The sequence below is a fragment of the Solea senegalensis genome, linkage group LG11 (assembly GCF_019176455.1).
Source record: "Solea senegalensis isolate Sse05_10M linkage group LG11, IFAPA_SoseM_1, whole genome shotgun sequence".
NCBI lineage: Eukaryota > Metazoa > Chordata > Actinopteri > Pleuronectiformes > Soleidae > Solea > Solea senegalensis.
In genome coordinates, this window is record NC_058031.1 from 11567776 (window position 1) to 11590823 (window position 23048).

Below are 23048 nucleotides of genomic sequence, written 5' to 3' on the forward strand. Positions count from 1 at the left end.
TTGTTTCATGATTCACAACCACGCAAATCTGTCAATCATTATTTCTCCAGGCTCCCTCAGCGGATGGTAATGGGGTAATTCAGGTGTGAAAAACTATCAGCTGTTAACGTGATAGCTGCCTATGTAAAAGGAGACATCAAAATATGGCATTCAACCAAAAGTTTAAAGAGAACTCTTTCCCTTTGGGCTTATTGAGATAATGTCTTTAGTTACCAAAATATAGAAGTAGTATAATTCAAATGCTTGTTTTCAGTCACTGCAGTGTTCAATGGTTTATATTGAGCCAACGTAAATCCAGCAAATCTATTTCACTCAATGTATTTAAGGGTGAATAAAAAGAATAATGATACTAAACCTCAATTTTAATGTTTACTTTTTGACACAATCCACAAAAAGAAAGTTAATAATGTATTTGCCCTGAAATTAATTTCTATTCTGGGTAACGGAAAATGATGAATATTTCAGAACTTGTCTGTGAGACATGATACATCAAGCAAGAGGTGAGTTAGGAAATGTGTGTGTGAATGTGAAAACAGCAGTGTAAAGCACTCGAAAATAAGTCTTCAAATGTAGAAAAACACTACATAAATAAAGATGAGTTACTGATCGTGAGAGATTTAAAAGACAGAATGAAAATCTAGCTTTTTTTATAGCTTTGGTAAAAGAAGAATGTGTCCATTTTAGTATGAACTCAGCCCTTGGTTTAGACTTACTCATATGACCTCTTGCTCCCGCTTCATTGCCAGTGCATCCCTAAATATCAAAATGCTCCTCATACATTATCTGTGTGTGTGTGTGTATGTTAGAGAGAGAGAGAGATACAGTGATTTTGATTTTGAGTGTGAAAGACGGAGGAAGGGGGAGATGGAAGCAGCCGAGCAATAGATAGTGTTGCCTGTCATCCCGAATCTCCATGGAGATGTGTTCTGTGTGCCAGCTACACCTTCACTACATAATCATGGAAGCACAGGAGAGCAAGAGGCACAGCTGAGCCTGTGACTGTGACATTACACCGTTTAAAGCACACAGGATCGGGCCAGATTACACCTGGTTCACCACGACAGACAGACAGTCGTACAGCACAACAGCCGCATGCGGTGCAGTTAATGGTAAAAAGGAGACTCCGCTGTGCAAGCTGTGAATGAAAGTGAACAGTGGGAGTACAGAAGCAAGATTTTATCTTCAACACAAGGGGAAAAAAATGATTTTATTTGTATTTCTGCATAGAAACACATGCCTACACTCACTCACACACACACACACTCACGCCTAATAAATTCACCTAAACAATCCATATTGGAGAGATATGGAACAAACGTGCTCTATGCTTCTCCATCCCCTTCCAGTACATATACAACACTTAAAATAGGAAATGAGTGAATAAGTGAATTATCAAAATAATAGTCTTTCATTAACTTCATACAGACAAGGGGGGGAAAGAGCATAAGGAATGATCCAGAATATTGTACTGTGCTACATATGCAAAAACTGTGCTTATACATAATTACAGACCCCTGGGTCATCATAGAAACAGAGTCTAATGAAGATGAAATGAAGTTTCCCTTTGTTCATTAAACATAAGGCCACCATGGTAAGACCACAAGGAACATATTATAAGTCATAAGTGAAAGAAACGTTCCCTTCGCTTCTCTCGCTCGCTCTCTCCATGGAAACATGAAACTACACTGGGTTTCTACAAATGTGACACCACGTGATAAGGAACAACCCTAACAAAGTTACTGCACACACTTCTCAACATGAGGCACAAATGGAACTGATGGCATTGCCGCGCATGTGTTCTTACTAACAATGGTGCTGAACATCTACCATGAGATTTTATGAAGTCTACATTTGGTTCTGACTCAACTGGCAATGATGAGTCACAGCTAATGTAATACTGATCCACCGATTTCTATTTCTCCTTTTGATGAATTCTTATTTTACACGAGGATTTACAAATATTGTGTGGACAGAGCAGCACTCATATCACACTGTGACTTGACGAGATATCTGCGTGTTGTTCCTGTGGTCAGTGTTAAAAGGCAGTGGCACGACAGAAGGCAGAGGCCGGATATTCAACAAGGGACTCTGGGTACGTTTGGTGGACGAGGATCTGACAATGATTTCAAGTGTTCATCTAACCCTAGTTCACAGTAACAGTTTTACTGTACAAAGTCTTATTCACAAGTGTTTGGGTGTTCTTACAGGACAGTTAACAACATTTATGGATACAAGACATTGATCCAAATGACGTTTTCTGGGTCCAAAAAGAGCTCAGAGCCACTGTTTCTGTACATATTACTACAAGCATGACAGAACAACGCTGAGGAATTCCTGTATAACATCAAACATCCATAACTTAATATGGTGAAGTTTGAAAACTATCTTGCTAAGAGCTTAAAACCCAAAAGCCAAAGAGCGTAATCAGTGCTGTAGGTGTCGTAGGCTTCATACCTGTGAGAAGAGATCAGGTAAATACAGGAAAAACAGACTCCCTCATGTGAAATGACTTAACCTCAGTAATTATCAAAATAAACTAACACACTTTCAGGGCCTTTAAGACAACCGGTGTCATGTCCACTAACTGATAAGGTACAGCGCATTTAACAAAATTAGAACATGCAGTTCATGCAGAATGCTCTAAAACTGTAAATGAGTGTATTCATGGTAATTCTGCAGCGCTGCAGCTGATTTCCCACCCCAGGTTGCTGGATGTGTGACTGTGTCCTGAATAAAAAGAGTCTGTTCTTCAGTTCATTCAGGAGGGGAAAAGAAAGCAGGGACCAGAGGTGAAGCTCGAACAGGACAGACGTTCTGTAGCCATCAGGTCAGTGTGGTGACCTCAGGCTGAGTGTAGTTTCCAGTGGCAGCCAGGATGTCATTACAGCTGTCTGTTAGGAGAGACAAAGGACAGCAATGCAATGAAACTGCATTACACTTGGAAAACATCTCTATGGAAAACAAAAGCTTTGAATCAGACAAATAATAGTTTTTTTAGAATGAAGTCAGTACTTTCACGATTTTTTAAGAATTCACGCTTTAAACCAGAAGACTATTTCCATTTTTATGTAGTCTATGCCCCTGGTGCAGGTCCTATAAGCCACGATATATGAATAGAGGGTTGCATCATGAAGGCCAGCTGACATTAACGTGATTCCAAATCAACAATGTGAATATGAAAGATAAGACTGAGGAAAGCTAAAGATGGACGTGCTAAGAGTGGAAGGAAATGGAAGTGAAAATCTGCTGCAGCAAACTCTCATCAGAATGGGGCAACCAAAATAATAAGATACTTAGTCAATACTTTAATTAACCTTTATGTAAAAAAAATATATATATACTTGTATTTACACAATATATACAACACACAACAACAAAATGACTGAAAATTTCAAAAACTAAAACTTCAAAACAAAGGCAAAAATACAATATACTGTACATTAACCAAACAAAACAAAAACAGACACACACACACACACAAGCTCAACCTCTCTAAAATAAAAGGTGTTAGAGCTAAATAAACGTAAATGATACAAGAATTAAATGTCCACAGTTTCACCTCCTGTAGACAAACAAACGCACAAGATATTTACTTACAAGCATATAAAATAACACAATGTGGGAAATCAAATGTCAGGATTTCACTTGAACCATTTTATTAAATAATAAACATATTCTTAACCAATTGACAAATGTTAATCACTTTCTATTGATTAAGAGTTTGGTTAGATTTCTCCTCGCCTTCACTGACAGAGAAATGCTACATATGTAAACTCCAGAGGCGAGCAGCATACTTCACTTTGACCACCATCTCGTTAATGGAGCACTATTAGTGACGATCATTCAGAGGAGTCACTGGGGAACATTGACGCTCATCCACACTCAGCAGCTTTATTTTTTTCTTTGAGCTGCTACAGTAATGCAAGGAAACGAGCTGCCGGTTTTCACACTGCAGCTTTCCACCAGGACAGTGTTTGGCTTTGTATGTATAAATTGTCATAGTTGACGCTATCACTGACACAAGATCCTCATAATGACCATAATCACTTCAACGCCGCCAGCATTTTGTTGCCACTGCAAGGTGGGCGACCATTTCCTGTCACTGATAGCCATCTGAGCGTCGTCAGACCTGCTGTCATTTTCCCTGCTTCCTGTCACACACTGTTGTGGTGAAATATTACCCATACCTTATATCCTGTGACCCAGAAACTAACTGAACACCGTCCTCTATGGCTCGGAAGAACGGATGCCTTGAAAAGTCCCCATCTAAATCAAAATGGCTGCCTTTTGCATATGGATCAATACATTTTAACTTTGAATTCTGCCACAGCACTTCTACAACCATCATATATATATATATATATATATACATATATGTGTATATTACAAGTCCATTATAACGGGGGGGTTTTCGCAGGTAATGTGCACTAAAATGTGTTGTATGCATGTGTCATATTATGATTGGGAAGTCATTAATCACACGGTCACCAGAAACAGAGCTCAAGATTGAATTACCCCCCAAAGATTAGTTTTGATGTGTTCTGTCTTTGCTCAACGTTCCATTACTTTTGTCTTTGCAATCTTATTGGCCAACCAGATCATTTAGCTTATTATTATTTGGCTCGGCATGAAAGCAGCTTGTTTTTGTTTGTGCTTGTCTTTCCACACTGTGACTGCGAGGCTCTAGATTTTCATATTGATTTGAGCAACGAACGAGACGTCCTCCAACAGCCACTCACTCCTTTTATATAGTGTAGACTTAACTGAGCGGGTGGCATGATATGTTTTTTATCTGCAAGTGACAACATGTCATTAATGTCTACAACACTCAACACATGCAGGGACTGACAATGCTTTGAAAAGAAAATATAATTTCCATGTAATGGGCTGTTGTAAAATGGGAGGCTATATACTCTGGAGCAGAGCAACAGTAAGTGGCCCATTTATTTGTTGTTTTTCTCTCATTGGTGATGTGCTCATGAGCGTTGGTAGAAAAGAAGGTGCAGGTTTGCGGGGAAACACCTTCCGTGCTGTTGGCAGAAGAGAGTCAGGATGTCGACTGGGTAGGAGGACTGGTGCTCAGGATGTCAGGAATGAATCCATGGCTGCCAAATATGATCTGTTTTTTTTCACAACAGGTGTTCTGGTACTTTGGGAAGCGCAGATGTGAGATGTGAGCCGACTGATGCAGATGGCAAGTGAGAGAATTAACAAAGCATCACCTTCTTCTCTGTGTACGTATCATCTTGTTTCAAACAGCTGCTAAAAATAGTCAGTTACTGATTATTAGTGGACAAAAAAAAGTGTTATCTCTGGCTGTGTGCAGCATACTTTAAAACCACTGACTCATTAAAGGTCTGGGTGTTTATGGGTAGAAAATGAATACACTGCCCTCAATTATGTTTGATAATAATTTGGTTTTCAATGCAACCGTAGAAGCACTAACTTCTTTCTGGTGTGCAAAGGCCACTGCAGTCCACTCATGCACTTGGGGGAGGGAGGGGTGAGCACAGGAATACTCCATTCGTTACAACCTTCAATCTCACCACGAAATGTCAATCATTCTTACACTGGAACTTTAAGTGCTGCATAAAGTGGCTTCATTACAATCATACATTCAGTCATGTCCATACAGGTGTTGACACTTTACATCCTCGATTTATCAGATTTAACTTCCATTCATGAGTGACAGGAGTTACTGTATTAAACATAATGGTACACATTTGGTAGCCTGTCCTGTGTTACTTTACTGCTTACCCTAACACAGAGGTGCTGTGTAAGGACGTTTATAAAATAAAAGACTCTTTCACTGAGCAAACACACAGACAGATGCATGATGCAATTAGTACCACAAAGCTCTTCCATTGATTTCCTTTTGATCTGTCTGCTGAATAACAACTCACACTTGCATTTGAAGGTTGCAAGAGATGATTGAAGATTAGAAAGGAAGAGGAAACAAGTTCTTTTGCCTTTTCAGCAGCAAACACAGCATGTTTTGGTGAGTCTATAGACATTTACACTTTGCGTTAGCCAGGCTAGTAATGGCTCTTTAACGAAGTCTGTCAGTTGAGGACCAAAGTATCATTCATTACTGCTGGACCATTACTATTGTATGTGTGTGGTGTGTGTGCATGCATGCGTGCGTGCGTGCATGCGTACGTGTGTTAGTTGGTTGCATGCTTGGGTGAATAGTTACCAGTTGCGTTTGCTTAAATACAAATAATTCAGTGCCACCAAAAGTAAAAGTGATGCAATGCAAAAAAATCGCTGTTACTTTTTGTAGTTCCTAAATTTCATAAATGCAACAGACTATCGTCCATTTATATACATATATATATATATATATACATATATACTGTATATATATGCATATAAAAGGTATATCTGTATAAAAACATTTACACATGTTATTATCTTCAATTGATGGGTCAAATAGATGATTTATTTATTGAGGTGGAAAGGGGACAAAAATGGCTCTTTTCATCCTAAAGGTTGCACCCCTGGAGACATACACCTGCACTATTTACAGTTGGTCCAGTATAAGGAATTGCACAGTTCTGTACTTTCTTGCTGAGAGTAAGATGTCAAGATCTGTACCTGGAAACAGAGCGGACAGTTTGTCTCTGCCCAAAGGCTAACAAAAATACAGTACATCTCGTTGCCACATGGTTTTGTTAGAGCCATTATTGGAGAGGAACACTGGCTTTCCATACAAATGAATGAAGTAGTTCACATCATTTCAATCCCAGAACATGTCAGTCAAGAAAAAACTAAATTCAATGCATGTATGTGGTAAAAGCGTTCAACACGACAAACTGTAAATGCACAAATCATGTATGTAACCTACCAGTGTGGATACTGGAGTCTCCTGAGGTGAGAAGGAAGCAGGTAGCCTCTTTCTTAGTCTTGTCTCGCCCTCGGCTGCACCGCAGAGACCACTTTTCACTGGGGGAGAGCGGCTGGGTCAGGCTGCAGCCTTCCTCCTCTGAAAGGGCCACATTTGCATCTCCATTCTGTTTGGAATCTGACAGGATGACAAAAACACACAGCAACGTAAATGCCAAAGCTTTTACTGAGGCTCCCCGAGGACCCAGTCAAAGGCAGAGGCATATTACATGAAATCGGTATTTTTCAGGGATTAAATCAAATTTGACAGAGATCTAAAGAGGAGTAATTTGATCCTGTTGTGTTACTGTCTAAATGACTAAGTGCGCATTTATTAACTAAATCAGGTAAACCCAGTCTCAGTGATTACATCCACAAGACCACCAGGGTTCGGAAAGATTAGTGAACCAATTTATTGAACATCTTTTTAGATTAAAAATAATAATAATAAATATTATTCAGTAGAATAGTTCCACTGAAAAAGAAAATGGCTGACAAACCTAAAAATATGACTTCCACTGGTAACACCTACAAGAAATTGGTTGTCCATGTCCATAAAAAAGGATGAGTTCCACTAAACGACAAAAAAAGAGCCTTATCTCACTCACCTGGAGTTAGTTATGCAGAGAGTTTAGGCTAATTTGACCAGGTTCTGAGAATGAGTCCACACTTATATTCTTGTTCAGTACATGGAGGTGAATTCAATTTAATTGTGTTGTTCAAAGTGCTGAGATACATCTCTTACCAGACAAAACTGCCCCCATTACTCTGTTGTATAATCAACAGAAATAACTTTTTTTCTTGGGAAGTTATCTCTGGATTATAAGAACAAATGCACTGTTTATGGAAGGTAGCAATACTGTGTTAATTCAATGTTATTTCTTCAATAAGGTTAGTGAAATATCTTCTGTACAAAAAGAAGTAAGAAGTAAGAAAGCTAAAAACACAGCTCCACACCACAAAAAGTAAGGGAGGAAATACTGTTTGAGAGAACTAGTCCTTCACTCTTAAGTCTGACCTGAACGTTTCCTGCTGACACTTTCATCAGCAGCCAGTGGACAGGTGTCACTCTGCGTGCTGTCTCTGCGTGAGTTTGTGTCTGACTTCCCAAACGAGATGGAGTCAGTCGGAGCATCTGGATTCGGGTTGTGCTTCTTCTTCTTCTTCGGCAGTTTCTGCTTGGCCATAGCCAGTGAGTAGTACATCCCAAAGTTATTGACGATGACGGGGACCGGCATGGCGATGGTCAGCACCCCAGCCAGCGCACACAGCGCCCCCACCATCATGCCCAGCCACGTCTGCGGGTACATGTCTCCGTAGCCGAGTGTCGTCATGGTAACCACTGCCCACCAGAAGCTGATGGGGATGTTCTTGAAGTGTGTGTGGTTGGAGCCTTTGGGGTCGTCGGGCCTGGCTCCGATGCGCTCGGCGTAGTAAATCATGGTGGCGAAGATGAGCACGCCCAGTGCCAAGAAGATGACGAGCAGGAGGAATTCATTGACACTGGCCCTCAGTGTGTGGCCCAGCACACGCATTCCTACAAAGTGCCGCGTCAGTTTAAAGATCCGGAGGATCCGAACAAACCGCACGACCCGTAGAAAGCCCAACACATCGCTAGCAGCTTTGGATGACAAACTACTCAGGCCAACCTCCAGGTAGAAGGGCAGAATGGCCACAAAGTCAATGATGTTGAGTGAGTTCTTGATGAAGACCCCCTTGTCTGGGCAGCAGACGATACGCACCAGGAATTCAAGCGTGAACCAGACCACACATACGCCCTCCACCAGGATGAGGACAGGCTTGGTCACCATCTCCTGTCTTTCCACTTCATGTGTGACATTGCCCACAACAACCTGCTCCGTCCGGTTCTGCAGTTCATTGAAGGCTTCATGGGTCTCCAGACAGAAGGTGGTGATGGAGACCAAGATGAAGAAGAGAGAGGCAAATGCAACTCCCTGGATGAGAGGAGAGGAAAAAAAAAGTGAATCATTGCTGATTAGCACAGTGTTATGTCTTTCAGTTTTCTCATAATTAAGAAGCAACTAGTACTGTTTACAAGCCTTCTCATGTCTCATGTCTTGTGTGGTACAAGAAGAGCACCAATAAAAACTTTTGTCTGCAGTACTGGTGACGGTAACATGCAGGGTTATTTTGAGGCAGAGACAGTGAGCGTGAGGTGATTAAAGACTTAAAAACATGAACATGTTTGGATAAAAACGTCTGCTAAATCACAAATGACATGTAACACTATCATCAGACGACTTTACTCAAGCACAAATAAATGTGATAAGCATCAAAGAAAATACCTAAGTTAGATCACATTGCCTGTTATGTTCATTTTGCATGTGCTCGGAGTAATGGCAGCAAAAAAAGCGTCATCAAAATTCACTGTATAAATAATCTTGGATATGTGACTGTAGTCACGGTGTGCAGAAACCAGATGAAATAATAAGGACAAAAAAAAGAAGCTGATGGGAATGGATGAACTCACCATTTAAAATATAATCTGCATCCTTAAAATATCAAGAATAGTATATTTAAATATTTACACACATATATGTATCCATAAATATCTACGTATGCCCTAAATGGTGCGTTTACTGACTCATATATGACAAAGAAACCATTACATTTAGTTTCAATCTATGTATATTTGATTTAAAAAAATATGATAATGACATTTATGTCATTAATTATTCAACCAATAATTGCAGTTTTTCAACACGCAGGTCGACAACTTTGGGCCTAAAGTTAACGTCAAGACAGCATGTGTTGATATGTTACTGCACATCTGCACTAGAGAAACATGTTTGTTTCCCCTAAAACCAGTGCAAACACAAGTCACACTATCAACTATTTTAAATGATGTATGGGTAATAAAGCTGAAGTGGAACCTGCAAAAAATGTCAATCATAATCAAAAAAAATGAACATGAAAGCAACATGAAAAAATATTATCTACAAGAAACAGCTCACTGGGTTTGTCTTCTAATGAAGGGACATTTTGTCCACGGGAGAGCCTGGACAGCGTTCTCATTAAAACAAGAACAAACCAATTATTCTGAAAACGTGATTCAATTAGCACGAGTCCTGCTAGACAAGAGGCAGCAGGGGGCGCTCACACGGACGGAGACGGCGTTCCTTTGTCTAATGGATCGAATAAACTATATTTTAAACACAGCTGTATTTTATGCAGAGGAAATCTTTCATTTTAACTGAATACGATTGTTGCTCTGTGCTGCTTCTACCCATGCGAGGCTCACTGAACTGCCACCTGTGCATGAAAACTGGTATAATAATGTGTTTCTGCTTTTGCTAATATGACGACAATGTACTGCTTGTCATAGCAGCTCTCCAGCTTCTAGAGTCAGAGCACAAGAGGATGAGAGGGAAGTGAAAGGAGGAGCGGAGCCTGCAGGCACAAAGTAACCGGAGATAAAGCAGAGAGGCCAGACGCCTGACAGACTGACTCTACCTGTCTGTGTACACTTACATTCACCTGCCATCTTGTCTGCTTTATCACACATAATTCACTGAAGGAAACATCTCTTTTATTGCCAGTGTTCACTCCAACACAAATCATTTCTTGCGAACACAAATCCACACAACATGGCGGGCGAGGATAAAAGACTTCAGACCTCCCATAAATTAAAAAAAAGAATAAAAATAATGGGAGGTAAAATGATGAATGCTGTGGCAGCATAACACTGACCTGATCCAGCGCAATTTGAGGGAACAATGTGTGCTCACTCATACCTGATCTCCCTTTGTTGTTGACTAAAGCCTGGACAAATTGTAATGCCTCTCCAACCTTTTCTATCTTCCAGCTGGACAAACATGTAGCTGAGCCTCGCATGTACTTCTGCCTCCGGGGCCTTTTAACGTATCAGTCATCAGTCCGCTTTTTAATGTTTGTGTTTGTGATTGAAATAAAAAAAAAATCAATCAATGGATCAAACTAAATAAATAATGACTGGGCTGTTTGAGCTGCAGCTTATGTTGAAAACAACACCGAGTGTAAAGATGCTTCACGTCTGCATTTTGCACACAGACAATGGGCAGCTTTACCATGACAACTGTTTTCAGCTTCGTCCCCGCGGAGCTCTGCAGCTCTGATCTCCTGGGAAGATGAAGACGGAGCCACAGGACAAGAGGGAAGGCCGTGAAGCCTCAACTGTGTCCCAGGAGGAGCTCAGAGTTCCCTCTGTTGCATAGACACAGTTTCCCTGAACATTACTGAGGCATAATGTGCAAGTGTGTGTGTGGGTGAACAGGTGTGTTACAGGACTGAGTCACGAGGTGCATCACAACAAGGCACATGGTGTAAATACAGAGCTGAGGAAGTATTTTAACAGGAAAATGAAGATGGTGGTCAGTTATGCATTATTATGGCATGTCAATAACAAGTGCAGTTAGTGTATTGCAATTTGCATCATGTGCTGCATCAGTGAAGCAGAAATGGTCCCTGGGTTTTCATCAACCCCTTCACCTTCCTCATTTGCAGAATAAACTATAACCAGAATGATGTCGTTGAGAGTAAACATCTGAGGGGGAGCTGTTGTAGAGTTGTTCAATTTCAATAAATAGGTAATCTAAAACAAATGTGCATATATAGATACTCCTGAAAATGCATTATGTAAGTTAGTTATATAGGACTGACGTATAAGACCAAAGTAACTATAAAGTATATTGACTGACTGAGCTTTGTCTAAATGTAGCAGGTCATTTACTCTGCTTATGTTTAGTCAGTCAAGGCTCAAAAGCTTCAATGGATTGTAGGTTCTGAAAACTCCACGTGCTTTCATTTAATTTTCTTATTTTAACTGAATATCATTGATTTGGCTTCAGTCATCGCTCTGTATTTGTCTCGTGAGCCTTTTCATGATATTTAAGTGAATCATTTGGTCAAAACAAACACGGTCTTTCTATTGAACATTCTTCTGACTGAGACAAAAACCCAGCACACTGATGAGAACCCCTGTTCTGAGTGCTGGCATGATAAAAACAACAAAGCAGCATGCACCAAATAAAACCTGAGAGTCCTGCGGCCGTTCAAACGGCCGTGATGAGCCTAACACGTCCCGACAGCCTTGAGTTTACTCAAACGCCAAATGATTTATCTCAGAAATGAACAGAGCTGGCTCTCTGCAGCCATGGCCACCTCTGCAGGGAAGGTGCTGGCCGTCACACGTGAACACAAAAGGCTCAATCGTGAAAGTCCAACAATGTCACGTAACAGCCTGACCTCACACCTGCACGTCTCTGTCTGTGACTGTGGAGCTGCCCGTCTGCCACTGGTCTATATTCTTATTATATAGTTATATAGTAAAGTGTTTGTACGTTCGTTATTTGCTTGTTCCTATGTCTGTTATTGCTTGTTCAATAACTTAATAACTCAATAACTCAATAACTCAATCCTGCAGTATTAAAATGCATTTGTGCACTTTTATAAAAGGCCTGGCACAAAGAGACACCCTTATATCATGTTTACAGCTCAGTAGTGGAAACTTGAAATGCAGACAGTGTTGGAGTGAGCTCAACAATGTTTCCATGTTGCTCTGGGGAGCCTGCTGATGTTATACAAGCAAGAATCATAAGGAAGATACTTTATATTTTCCTTTTCTGGACGTATAAACATGGTTTCTTGTTGAAGGTTTAAAGCTGATATAAATACAATATAATATTCATGTTTTTGTGCTTGTTTTAACCATAAAATGTCCTGCAACTAAGTGCTTTTGCCCATTTTTCCAGAATAACTAAAAGTCTGGCAGTTTATTGAATGTTAAAATACTGTTCTAACAATTTAAAATGAAGAAAAACAAAAACGCTTATTTAGAAAAGCAGAATAAATAAATGGAAACTATGTGCAGGTGTTGTTCCCAATCTACGATTCTCCGGCTTCAAGAAACAGCGCAAGTGAAATTACCGTAATAACCACATGTTGGCTTTGACGTGCAACTTCTCAGCTTTCAGAAACCGGTGGAATTTTTCCGATAGCACAAAACGACGGGTGACTATAGTAATAATAAGTAATACAAAAACATCTGATTAATACTTAGTGATACTACATGTGTTCAAGGTCGTCTGGCGTCAGTGTGCACACAGAGCTGAGGTACCCAAGGGGACGGACACCTGGTCCAAGCTGAGGAATTTAGAGCAGAATGAAGCGTGACAGGACGTATGACTGGCAGCAGGCTGTGCATCAGTGTGCGGCAGCTGGGAAGTCACCTCCAGCTGTTCAGCATCACATCATGTCGCTGACACAGACGTGCGATTTATACGCAAACAACAAACAACAAGCCACCTGAGCTGCAACGTCAACAGCACCGGCTTCTGCTGCTTTTTCTTACAATCCATGTCGATTCATTTCTCCTGTGTGTCAGTATGGTGATGACTCCAAAAATGTCCATCCATCCATTTTCTACCACTTTATCCTCCATATGAGGGTCGCAGGGGGAGCTGTGCCAATTTCAGCTGACAAAGAGCCGGTAGAACCATCCACACACACTCTCACACCTACGGGCATTTTAGAGAGTCCAATCTGCAACTTTTTGGATTGTGGGGGGAAACCGGAGAACCCGGAGAACCCGGAGAACACCCCCACACACAGGGAGAACCTGCAAACTCCATGCAGAAAGGGAAATGACAGAAACACAGTTTTCGGTTATTTAATATCTTATATCTTGTTCTATAATATTCTTCTTGTGTTACTTATCTTCAGTGAATAATATGTCCTTTGTTAGCTGTTTGTCTCTCTATCAATCTGAGTATATTTACTGTATGCGCTGTAATATTTGGGCCTAAGTCAAAATCATAATCATAATCATATAGACACAGACAGATAAATAGTATGAGGAAAATAAAACAGAAAAGAGTTAGAGAAATACTTATTTACAACACAGTGAACGTAATTTAAAGTAGTCAGCAGAAACATTGAGTCTAAAGTTCTTCTGTTCCCTTTGAATGAAAATACCAAGTTATGGAGTTGAGTTGATGGAACCCCCACTAAACCATTATTTCAGCGTTTGAATCCAATTAAATGTTTCGATTTAAAATTATACATTTTATCGAGGAAAAAAATTAAAGCACTTTGAACCAGGGAAAATTAAATTGACAACTCAAATACCAGCAAACTAAATCACTGGTAGTTGCTCTTTGGTTTTGTGTGGAAGAAAGACGATAGTTGCACTAATGTGTATTTATTGATTTGATTTTATCTTTTAAGATGCAGCAACACAGCCAATCTATGTCCAGCAAAAACATCTTAGAAGTGAGACGAATCAACAACAGCCAACTGACTCGCGCAGGATTCCGTTCACTGAGAGTCCAGTGCAATAAAAAGCTCCTGAACAAGGCTGTGCTGCTTTGATGATGTGTGAAAAATTGAATCCCCCAATCTATTCACAGGGAGGCCGAGAAGAGAGGAGAGGTGATGGCGCTGTGACAGCAGGGCCCGAAGAAAAATGTGAGGTGTGAGAATGCACAAATCAGTCTTACTGAAAGATAATGGTAAATGTGAACTGCTTGTTTAACACTAAGCCCTACAAACAGCAGGAAGGTTTGGATGAGATGAAATCTTAACCAGAAAGACGTGAATAGAATTCATATAAGTAGCTATTAAACAAGACGTGAATATATGAGATCTACTCTGATTAAGAACAAACAAACGTCAAAGAACATCCTATTGGTACAATAAGGTCAATAAGAACGTACAGTATATGTCAGATCAGAACTTTCATTCACAGAAAAACCATCATATTGCAAAGGAGATTGGAAATGTATCCTGCATGAGACGCATCAGTCAATCCTTTGGTCTCAGAAATGATTTCTTCCTCCACGTGGGAGAAAGAAATGCTCCTCTTTTCCGTGGGTACGCTAGCTTTAATTGCTCACCACTGATAACAAGTTGCAGCCTATTACCACAGCGGTGCTCAATTACTGCCAGTGGAGCTGAATTAATTAAATATGGCACGAGACTCAACAGTGCTATCTGGTTGAATCATAACGTTAATGTCAGGTGCAAATAATAGAACATTAAGAGTCATTGTTTTTGTATCTTGGATTATATTGAAATAATACATATATACAGTATATATACATATATATATGTATATATATATGTATATATATATACAGTATGTCATTGAGTTAATCTGATGTGTATTTACCTAAGAGTCAAACTAACGTTTCCAATCTAGTGTGTTGGAGCACAGCGTCATTATCACCGTCTGACTGCAGTGTACGTTAAAGCTGCTGCACTCGCTGTGGGAGCTGGCAGTGATGTTTGAGGTGTACCATCAGTCCTTTAAAGAGGTTTCTTTGTGCTTCACCTCCAGCCTCAGCTGACTGTGAAGAGGATGCGGTTTATTTGATGGACAGACTAACTTCCCTCCAGCTTTCAAGAATCACATTACCTGAAATGAGCTTGGGGCTCTTTAAAAACCTAAAGGCCATCAAGGTAACATGAGTCCCACAAAATGCTCTCCACATGCTTTCAGAAAGCACAGAACAAACATGCGTACATGAAAGGGCTGCAGAGGAAATGGACATTAGGAACATTAGGGCCTGGTCAATATGAACCCGGCCTGCACTCGTTCTAACCACATTCTCTCAGAAAGACTCCACATGTACACACACTCGCTGTTTTCCAGCGGAGAGCGTTGCAGATCTGCAGGCGCAGAGCAGGTCAGTGGCAGCTGTGACTCAGAGATGTCAGCTGTTCCACTGTGACAGCCTGCAAATGCCACCTGGACGAGAGGCTCAAACAAACACTGTGTGTACAGAGTGACTGGCATGCAGTAAGAACATTATACACGCAGCGCGGCGAGAGCCTCTGAATAGAGCATTCAGCTTCACGAGCAGGCAATTAGAAATTAGAATGAGCGTCAGTATCTCTCCTTCTGGACTCTGTATTTTACCTCTTGCCAGATGAAAGCTCCTCACCCTTTGCCTGACAACCATAGTGACGCTCAATACTTGCTTTCACGTTTACTTCACTAAGTACTCTGCCTTTGTTTCTGAGCCACTGGGCACAGCATCCTTTCAAATGCTCGCAGCAGGATTACATCCCTGTGGAAGCAACGAGAGCAAATTGATTTAATTTATGACACAGCCATATTTATTTTATCTGTAAAACAAACGCAAGTGTATCACCGTGTTCAAAAAGAAAGCTCAGAGTGTGACATAATGTCGAGCTTCGTCTAAGACGTGACTCATAAAGGAGAAGCAGCAGGGGTCTTACACTCAAAGCTGTAAATACATTTCTCCTTAAATGATGATCGGTGTATGTTTCTCAAGTGTGCATTTAGACCCGTTGGTTCTGATGATGGACGTAGACTCCTGCAGCCTTTCAAACACACTCTTGTTTGGAGGACTTTTCAAGTGCAAACTTTGAACAGGTTGCGTGGGAACACTTCCCCAGCTCTGTATTCCTGTCATAAAACGGCTATTTCTCTATTTGCAGGATTTTGTCACAATTTCATAACACATTTAATTTAGAGTTGAAGAAAAAGCTGATCAGATTATTGAACTGTTGTCTGGAGAGAGGCTCTAACATGCATTGAAAGGTAAAAAAAAAGTAGATTGCATTTCCTGTGGAGCTAAAAAAAAAAAGTGCCATCAAATGTGTGAGGTGGTGGAATGGTGATTATGTACTAAAGAAAAAGGTACATTTTAAATACAAACAGTGAGTGTTACACTCACTGACACAAAGAAGGCTTAGAGGCATATCAGCCTTGCTAGTGAAGTGAGAGATCTAATATGAATCTAGAGTTGTCCTTTCAGAAAGCTCTGGGGGGAAAGTGTAACGTCTCCGTCCACCTGCTTGGCTGAAAATGCCAAGAAGCACCCACCCAAAAGTTTCCTCCTAATCATCATAGTCCTGCCTCAAGCAGATGTGCTTCCTCACAGCAGTGTCTCTGTCACTCACTGCAGAAGCTCAGTTCATCGAAAAATTCTCTTTAGTGTCTTTGACTCAGTGGTTTGTGTGGAGGGGGATGCACACAGGAGCTTTAACCTAACTGATATACACACATACGACTTCAATAATCCGTCGTCCTGCAACATGAGAATCTGTCACAATTGAATATTTTGTTCACTTCATTTATATTGGACTAAGTAATTGAAATACCAATAATTACAAGCTGAAACAGAACCACAAAGTACAGCCTCCAAAGTGACGGCTGATTCAACAACTCTCTCTAAAACTGTATTAAATTAATTAACTTGCTTTATTTACCTGTGCATAGCTCTAGTAACTGTCAATGTTTCAAAGTACATATACCATATAAATGCCTTCAGACTGATAGTGGACAGTGAGACCTGTATGATATACAGTGTGATATAGTAGAAGAAGTCATTCCAGAGGTGTTGGACTGGGTGAAGGTCAGGACTCTGTGCAGACCAGTTCTTTCATACAACAATGTGGAAAAATGATGTCTTTATGGAATTCAAATTGTCATGGCGTGTTGAAAACAAAACTATAGGTGGTATTTTAATTTTAATATTTCCAACGCTTTGATCTAAAACAATGGATATAATAGTGGGATTATGTGTTAATTCATTTTCCAGGATGGTCAGGGAGGCAGAGCAGGTGCAAATGGAGTTTTAAATTCAGCTTTATACCAAACAGACAGTGACTGGCTACCTGGTTTATGTAAGGTTTGTAAGATTTCAATTGTTGAAGTGAGCATGTGTTCATGATGCTACTCTTTTTTCTTTTTTTGATGTTTGAGGATATTTGAGGATGTGTGAGACACTCTCTGTCAGCCCTGGAGACATTGAAACAGACATGAAGACATGGACATGTGGCCAGAAATACATGAAACTAATGTATAAATAAACTAATAACTAAATAGTAATAATAACTGAATCATAACAGTAAGACAACAATCTCAGTTGAAATCAGGATTCCACATCACATGCAACAGGTTGCATCGTGGGAAATTCACATATAGTAAGAGTTCAATGCTACAGTCGCACCTCAGCTCACTGATTATGAAGATACACTAAACTACCTGTGGCTGTTAAAGACTGACTGACACCTGTCAATAAGTACATGTGCGTCCAGACTAGAGGAGAACACACTGGTGAACTGAACTCACCCGGGCTGTTCTGGAGGAGTACGGGTCCTCAAACAGGGCCCACATCTTCGGCTGCCAAACTTGACAGCAGCTCCTCGACCTGTCTGGACAGTCCTCGATACCGAACCGCCTTGGCATCTCTCTGTCGTCGTCGGTGTCCTCCGGGTCCGGCGGTTCAAATATATCCAGGGCCTCCTCCGCGTCCCGGTGCTGCCGGTAAGTCATCCAGCAGCACGGCTCCACGTCGGTCTCGTCTATCCCCCAAAACGCCAGCTCGTCCTCGAAGAGTGGCCCGCACACGTCCGCCGGGCAGTGCAGCTTCCCGGTCCGGTAATAGTTGAGCACGTAGGCGAAGATGCCCGGGTGTCTGTCGAAGAAGAACTCGGTGTTGACACTCGAGGCAGCAGCGACCGAGTCGGTGCTGAGCTGCGGGTCTGGGTCAGCCAGCCAGGCCAGGCGGGTCCCCGGCAGCGTCCTGAGGGTGCTCTTGTAGGTTTCATGTCGAGTTCCACCCACGTTGATGATGATTTTGTCCGAGTCTTCCCCTCTGGCCATCTCCTCCTTCAGACATGATTTAGACGGAGGTTTGTTGCCTGACTTGCGCCCTCGGTAAGACGAAACACACACGGAGCTTATCATTATCCTCCGTTACAAACTGTTGTCCACTCAAAGATCAAACAATGAAGGTAAAGTGGGCCCTCATTTCAGAGCCCAGTCCTCACAGTGGCCTCTGTGGCTCATTTATCAACAAGAAAAGAGCCTGTGTTGCTCCAGACAGCGCTCAAGTGAGGCGCTCAATGGGAAAAAAAAAACACCTGTTACAAAAACTAAGTCTGGTGCCGAAACAAATCACACAGCTGTGTTTCTAAATGTTGTCGAACAAACTGGACAAAGTGACTTCATCTGGTTCTCCCCAGATGTTTGACTCAGTCTATTCCCCGCACACGAACGCAAAGACGCTGCGAAGAAACAGGATGGATGAAGATAATTAGCCAATTACGCACGGTAGTACGGGCCTGCGCTGCACGAACACTGACCCCGTAGTGTAACGTGTCACTTATGTCACCGCTTTCTCGTGAATATTATCCAAATTCTGCTACGTACAACAACTTTTTTTCCCTTCCGCTCCACGCAGGACACAGAAGCAACAGAACGCGACCGCGCTGTAAGAAAAAAAAAGACAACGCAGCACGGTTCGTCCAGATGAAAACGCTTATGGCTCGCGTGGCAGATGCGAGGTTGTTTGCCAGCTGGGGATCTGTTGCTCGTCACAAGTATCCTCCTGTCTTCCCTTGGCGACACAGCCCAGTTGGATGGTTCGTTCAACAACAGCCTCACCAGTTTAACTCTTTGGCTGCTGGAGGTTGTTGGCGCATCATCACTGAACCACTCCCTCAAATTAGACCGAGACGATGGAGCGAGTATGTGTGACAGCTGAGAATAATAAGACTGATTTTCATTATTTATTTGTTTTTCCTCTATACTAGTCTCGGTCTGCATTGCCACGAGAATTAGCTGGATTAAAATCCATTAAAAACAGGTCAAAATAACACCCTCACGTGGTTACTGCATGGTTCTGGTTTGGTTGGGGGGTTTACAGGTGTTAATGATGGAATAACAGTATTATAGCCAGAAGAACTGCACATAGACATGCAGTATACAACATTACACTTCATATTAATGTCGTTCCACTGCATAAATACACAAATCACTACAAACCACAGGTCAACTGGATGATGCAGTTGTGATTTTGTGTGCGTGTTTGTCATTATTATCATTATTGTGTCGTTAGATTAAGTGTGATCCAACAGGTAGCTCAAACCTCTGATGTCACTGACATGGCTGAATGTTGCACCCTAGCGGATCCGTCAGTGAACGACATGTTTTAATATTAAGCCTCATGACTGAATAATACGATTTAGTTCAGCATGTGTCACAAATGATACAGTCATGAATTTACAATCTGTTTGAAAAGCAAGGTCTTGGTGAATAAGTTATATGAATAAAAATGTCTTGTTTTTTTTCTTTTTATTTTAATCTTCTGCATGACTCAACTGAATTAAAGTTTAGAGGCACCATTAACATTTATTATAAAGTCTTAAACTCTTAAAGGCCCTCAATAACTTTCATGTGAAGACGGACATAAACCTGCCAAATTCTGGAGCAACTGTTGCATTCAAATCTTAAAAAGAAATTTATTAATAGAATATCCTGCCCTAGTGATGTTGCCTCCCTGTGCCTTTTTGTGTGACCTCTGTGACCTGAGACAGGTGACATTTCTACAAAGTTCGGCTCCCTTCATCTCTCTTGCATGTATCCATATGATCGCTCAATAAAATGTCATTGCTATTGCTTATTTGCTTATAAAAAACTGTGATAATCGTTAGGATTAGACCAATTCCGGCATCGACACCCTTTGTCCTAGGGAGCTGATGTAGAGAAGCTAATTTTCACTTTTACTTGATCTTTATTTGATTCATTGTTGCTTTTTAAAAAAAAAAAAAAAATAGACCAGCCTCATAAAATCCTTCAAAATGTGAGTTGTATTTTATCCTCTGCTCACCGCTCACATAATACAGGGCAAATATATCACAGACGTCAGCTGACTGCAGAGCCTTGTGCTAAAAATATCGTCATTAATCTGTCTACAGGTCGAGGTCCAGAGGTGTCATATTTTTTCTTCCTTAGTGTCTTAGATTAGAAATGACTTGAAAATATATTTATTTAATTACTGTTTACTTTGTAAGGAAAATGTCTTCCCATGTATGTATGTATGTATTCATATTCATATTCTTCATCACAAACGTTTTAAAACATCTCTCAATGTCTTCCTTCCCTGCAGCTTTTAGGGCAGAGTGCGGCTGACCTGGAACGTCCATATTACTCATGTAAGAATTAACAGAGTGTGATAGTCACCAGTGAGACTGTTATAAAGTAATTAGATACTGCATAATGGTATTTTCCTCTGACAGTAATGAAAGTGTCACTGCTTCACTAATAAATTACCCATCAGCCTGTTAAGCCTGCAATCTGCTGTTATGTCCTGTGTTAAATCCCATTATTCGAGGATCGCAGGTATAAGGTTTCAGGTTTCTAAGGTCGCAGGTTTCTTTTTCTTACATAATCAAATTGACACAAATTGTATTATTTAGTTATTAGTTATGATTATATTTAATGCTATTTATATTAAATATAGTCATTTATTGTTCCTGATCCTGCTCTGTAGTCTTTCTTTTCATCCTCTCATGCTCAACACTGATCTTTATGTGGTAAGCATAAAACTCCAGTGAGTTCTTCGCTGCAATCTTGTCCCTCTGCAGGTCAACCTCAGCCTTATACTTCTCAGCATCCTGTACCATGTGATCAATCTCCTCTTGGCTAAGGTGTTATTGGTGATGGTAGGTTTTCTATGTTGGAACGCAAGAGAAGGTGATTCCCAGATGGATCGAACACAAATGGTATCTTCCGATATGATTAGTCATTTTAGACTTTGTAAACTATGAAGCTTTTAACAACACATTTGTGCTGTAGCCATTTCGAGCTAGTTCAAACACAAACACAATTCTCCAGCTGTGTGACAGATATAAAGATAAATAAATAAATTCTACTCACATAAAGAAGAAATTAATGGCTCAAAATGACTCATCTTAAATGCTATTGTTGGTTATTTACATTTACAGTCTGTGCATAGTAAAACATGTGATATATAGGACTTTTAGATTGTATCGGAGTTTACATTTTTATCAGACCGATACCAAGTAATTACTAATAAAATATTTTAGTGGCAAAATTACAATTAAGAAAATTCTCACAGAAAAACATAATACTATCTTCTATTCAAATAACAAACCACACACATTTGAGTGTTTTATAATTCTGAAGTTCGCTTCCAAGACGTAATTTAGAACAGAACTGATGCATGAGTGAAATTTAATGTAATATTTAAGGGACCAAGATTAGGTTAAAGCCCAAGGATGTATCCTTCACCATTCATCATTGTAACATTAAGAAGTCTGCACTAATGTTTCTATTTATAACCTTTTACAAGATAAATCTACAACTTGATAATCAGTTGCTACTTACTTACAGGGAGAAGTGCTCTGTTGCTCAAAGTATCCGGGCAGAGATCGAGTGGTTTTCTTTGTGTCAGCTTCACCTCAGTGTTGTTTGTCCTGTTATTTACAAGCAATATTCCAGAACAATCCAGCAATAATGCCCCTCGCTAGCAACACAACATGTTGAAAGTCAATCATCTCTGTTAAAAGGACTTGCTTTATTGCTGATTGAATGCATTCGTTTACAAACACAGACTACACGTTTGTGGATCACATGGAATGTTCCAAATGAAGACAGTGACAGTTAAGTAGCTAACAGGAAGTCTAAACATAATGTATCTCATTCAGTAGTGATTCACTTGGTACAAGAAGCTGTGGAAGGAAGACTTTAAAATGTACTAGGAGCACGTTTATACAAAAGAGGAATGTACATTGAATAATTAAGGTCATGATATTTTGTTTTTGTTGATGATTTAAAAGGCACATTCATGCCACGTCCTTAAAGGGACCATCCAGTCAAAACACTCCTCAGTGAGGATTTTCATAAACAAATGGAAACTCAGTGAAGGACGTAATAGCTCTTTCTAGAGAAGGAAATGTTTTGTTGAACCACGTCTCCTCAACATCTTCCTACTTCCTTTTTAGGAATCCATATAGCCTTATTGTTATTTTTAACATTGTATCTTAATTTGTTATCAGCACAGTAAACATTTCTTTGCTGTGTGTGTTGAGAAGAAGCTCCGGGTTTCATACCAAGTCAAGAATTTGAAATGGGCTCCGAACCATTCACAGGCTATTATAATTTCTCAGAATCAAGCACACTGGATTGTATTATTTATATAACATGTAGTACTCTGTATTTCATCACTGGGTTTTATTGCGATAAGGATGTCTGGATGTCACCTTTTAGGGCATGTATGCAGATACCAGTTAATTGCAAAGTAAATATTTTTTTAAGTAATGTACATAGTCATAGTTTGTAATGGCTCAGCCTAAACTCAACGACATGAACTGATAAAATCTTAAAG

General features: G+C 40.3%; 1 protein-coding gene across 1 annotated transcript; it reads right to left on the reverse strand.

The window, feature by feature from the left end:
* Positions 1–1200: 1200 nt before the first annotated feature.
* kcnc4 (potassium voltage-gated channel, Shaw-related subfamily, member 4) lies at positions 1201–19339 on the reverse strand. Its single transcript, XM_044039371.1, has 4 exons — positions 17987–19339; positions 7904–8840; positions 6848–7024; positions 1201–2891 (listed from the first exon to the last, which is right to left on the reverse strand). Exons 1-4 carry the CDS (start codon positions 18602–18604, stop codon positions 2824–2826), a joined length of 1800 nt encoding a protein of 599 aa, XP_043895306.1. The 5' UTR covers positions 18605–19339; the 3' UTR covers positions 1201–2823.
* Positions 19340–23048: the final 3709 nt, after the last annotated feature.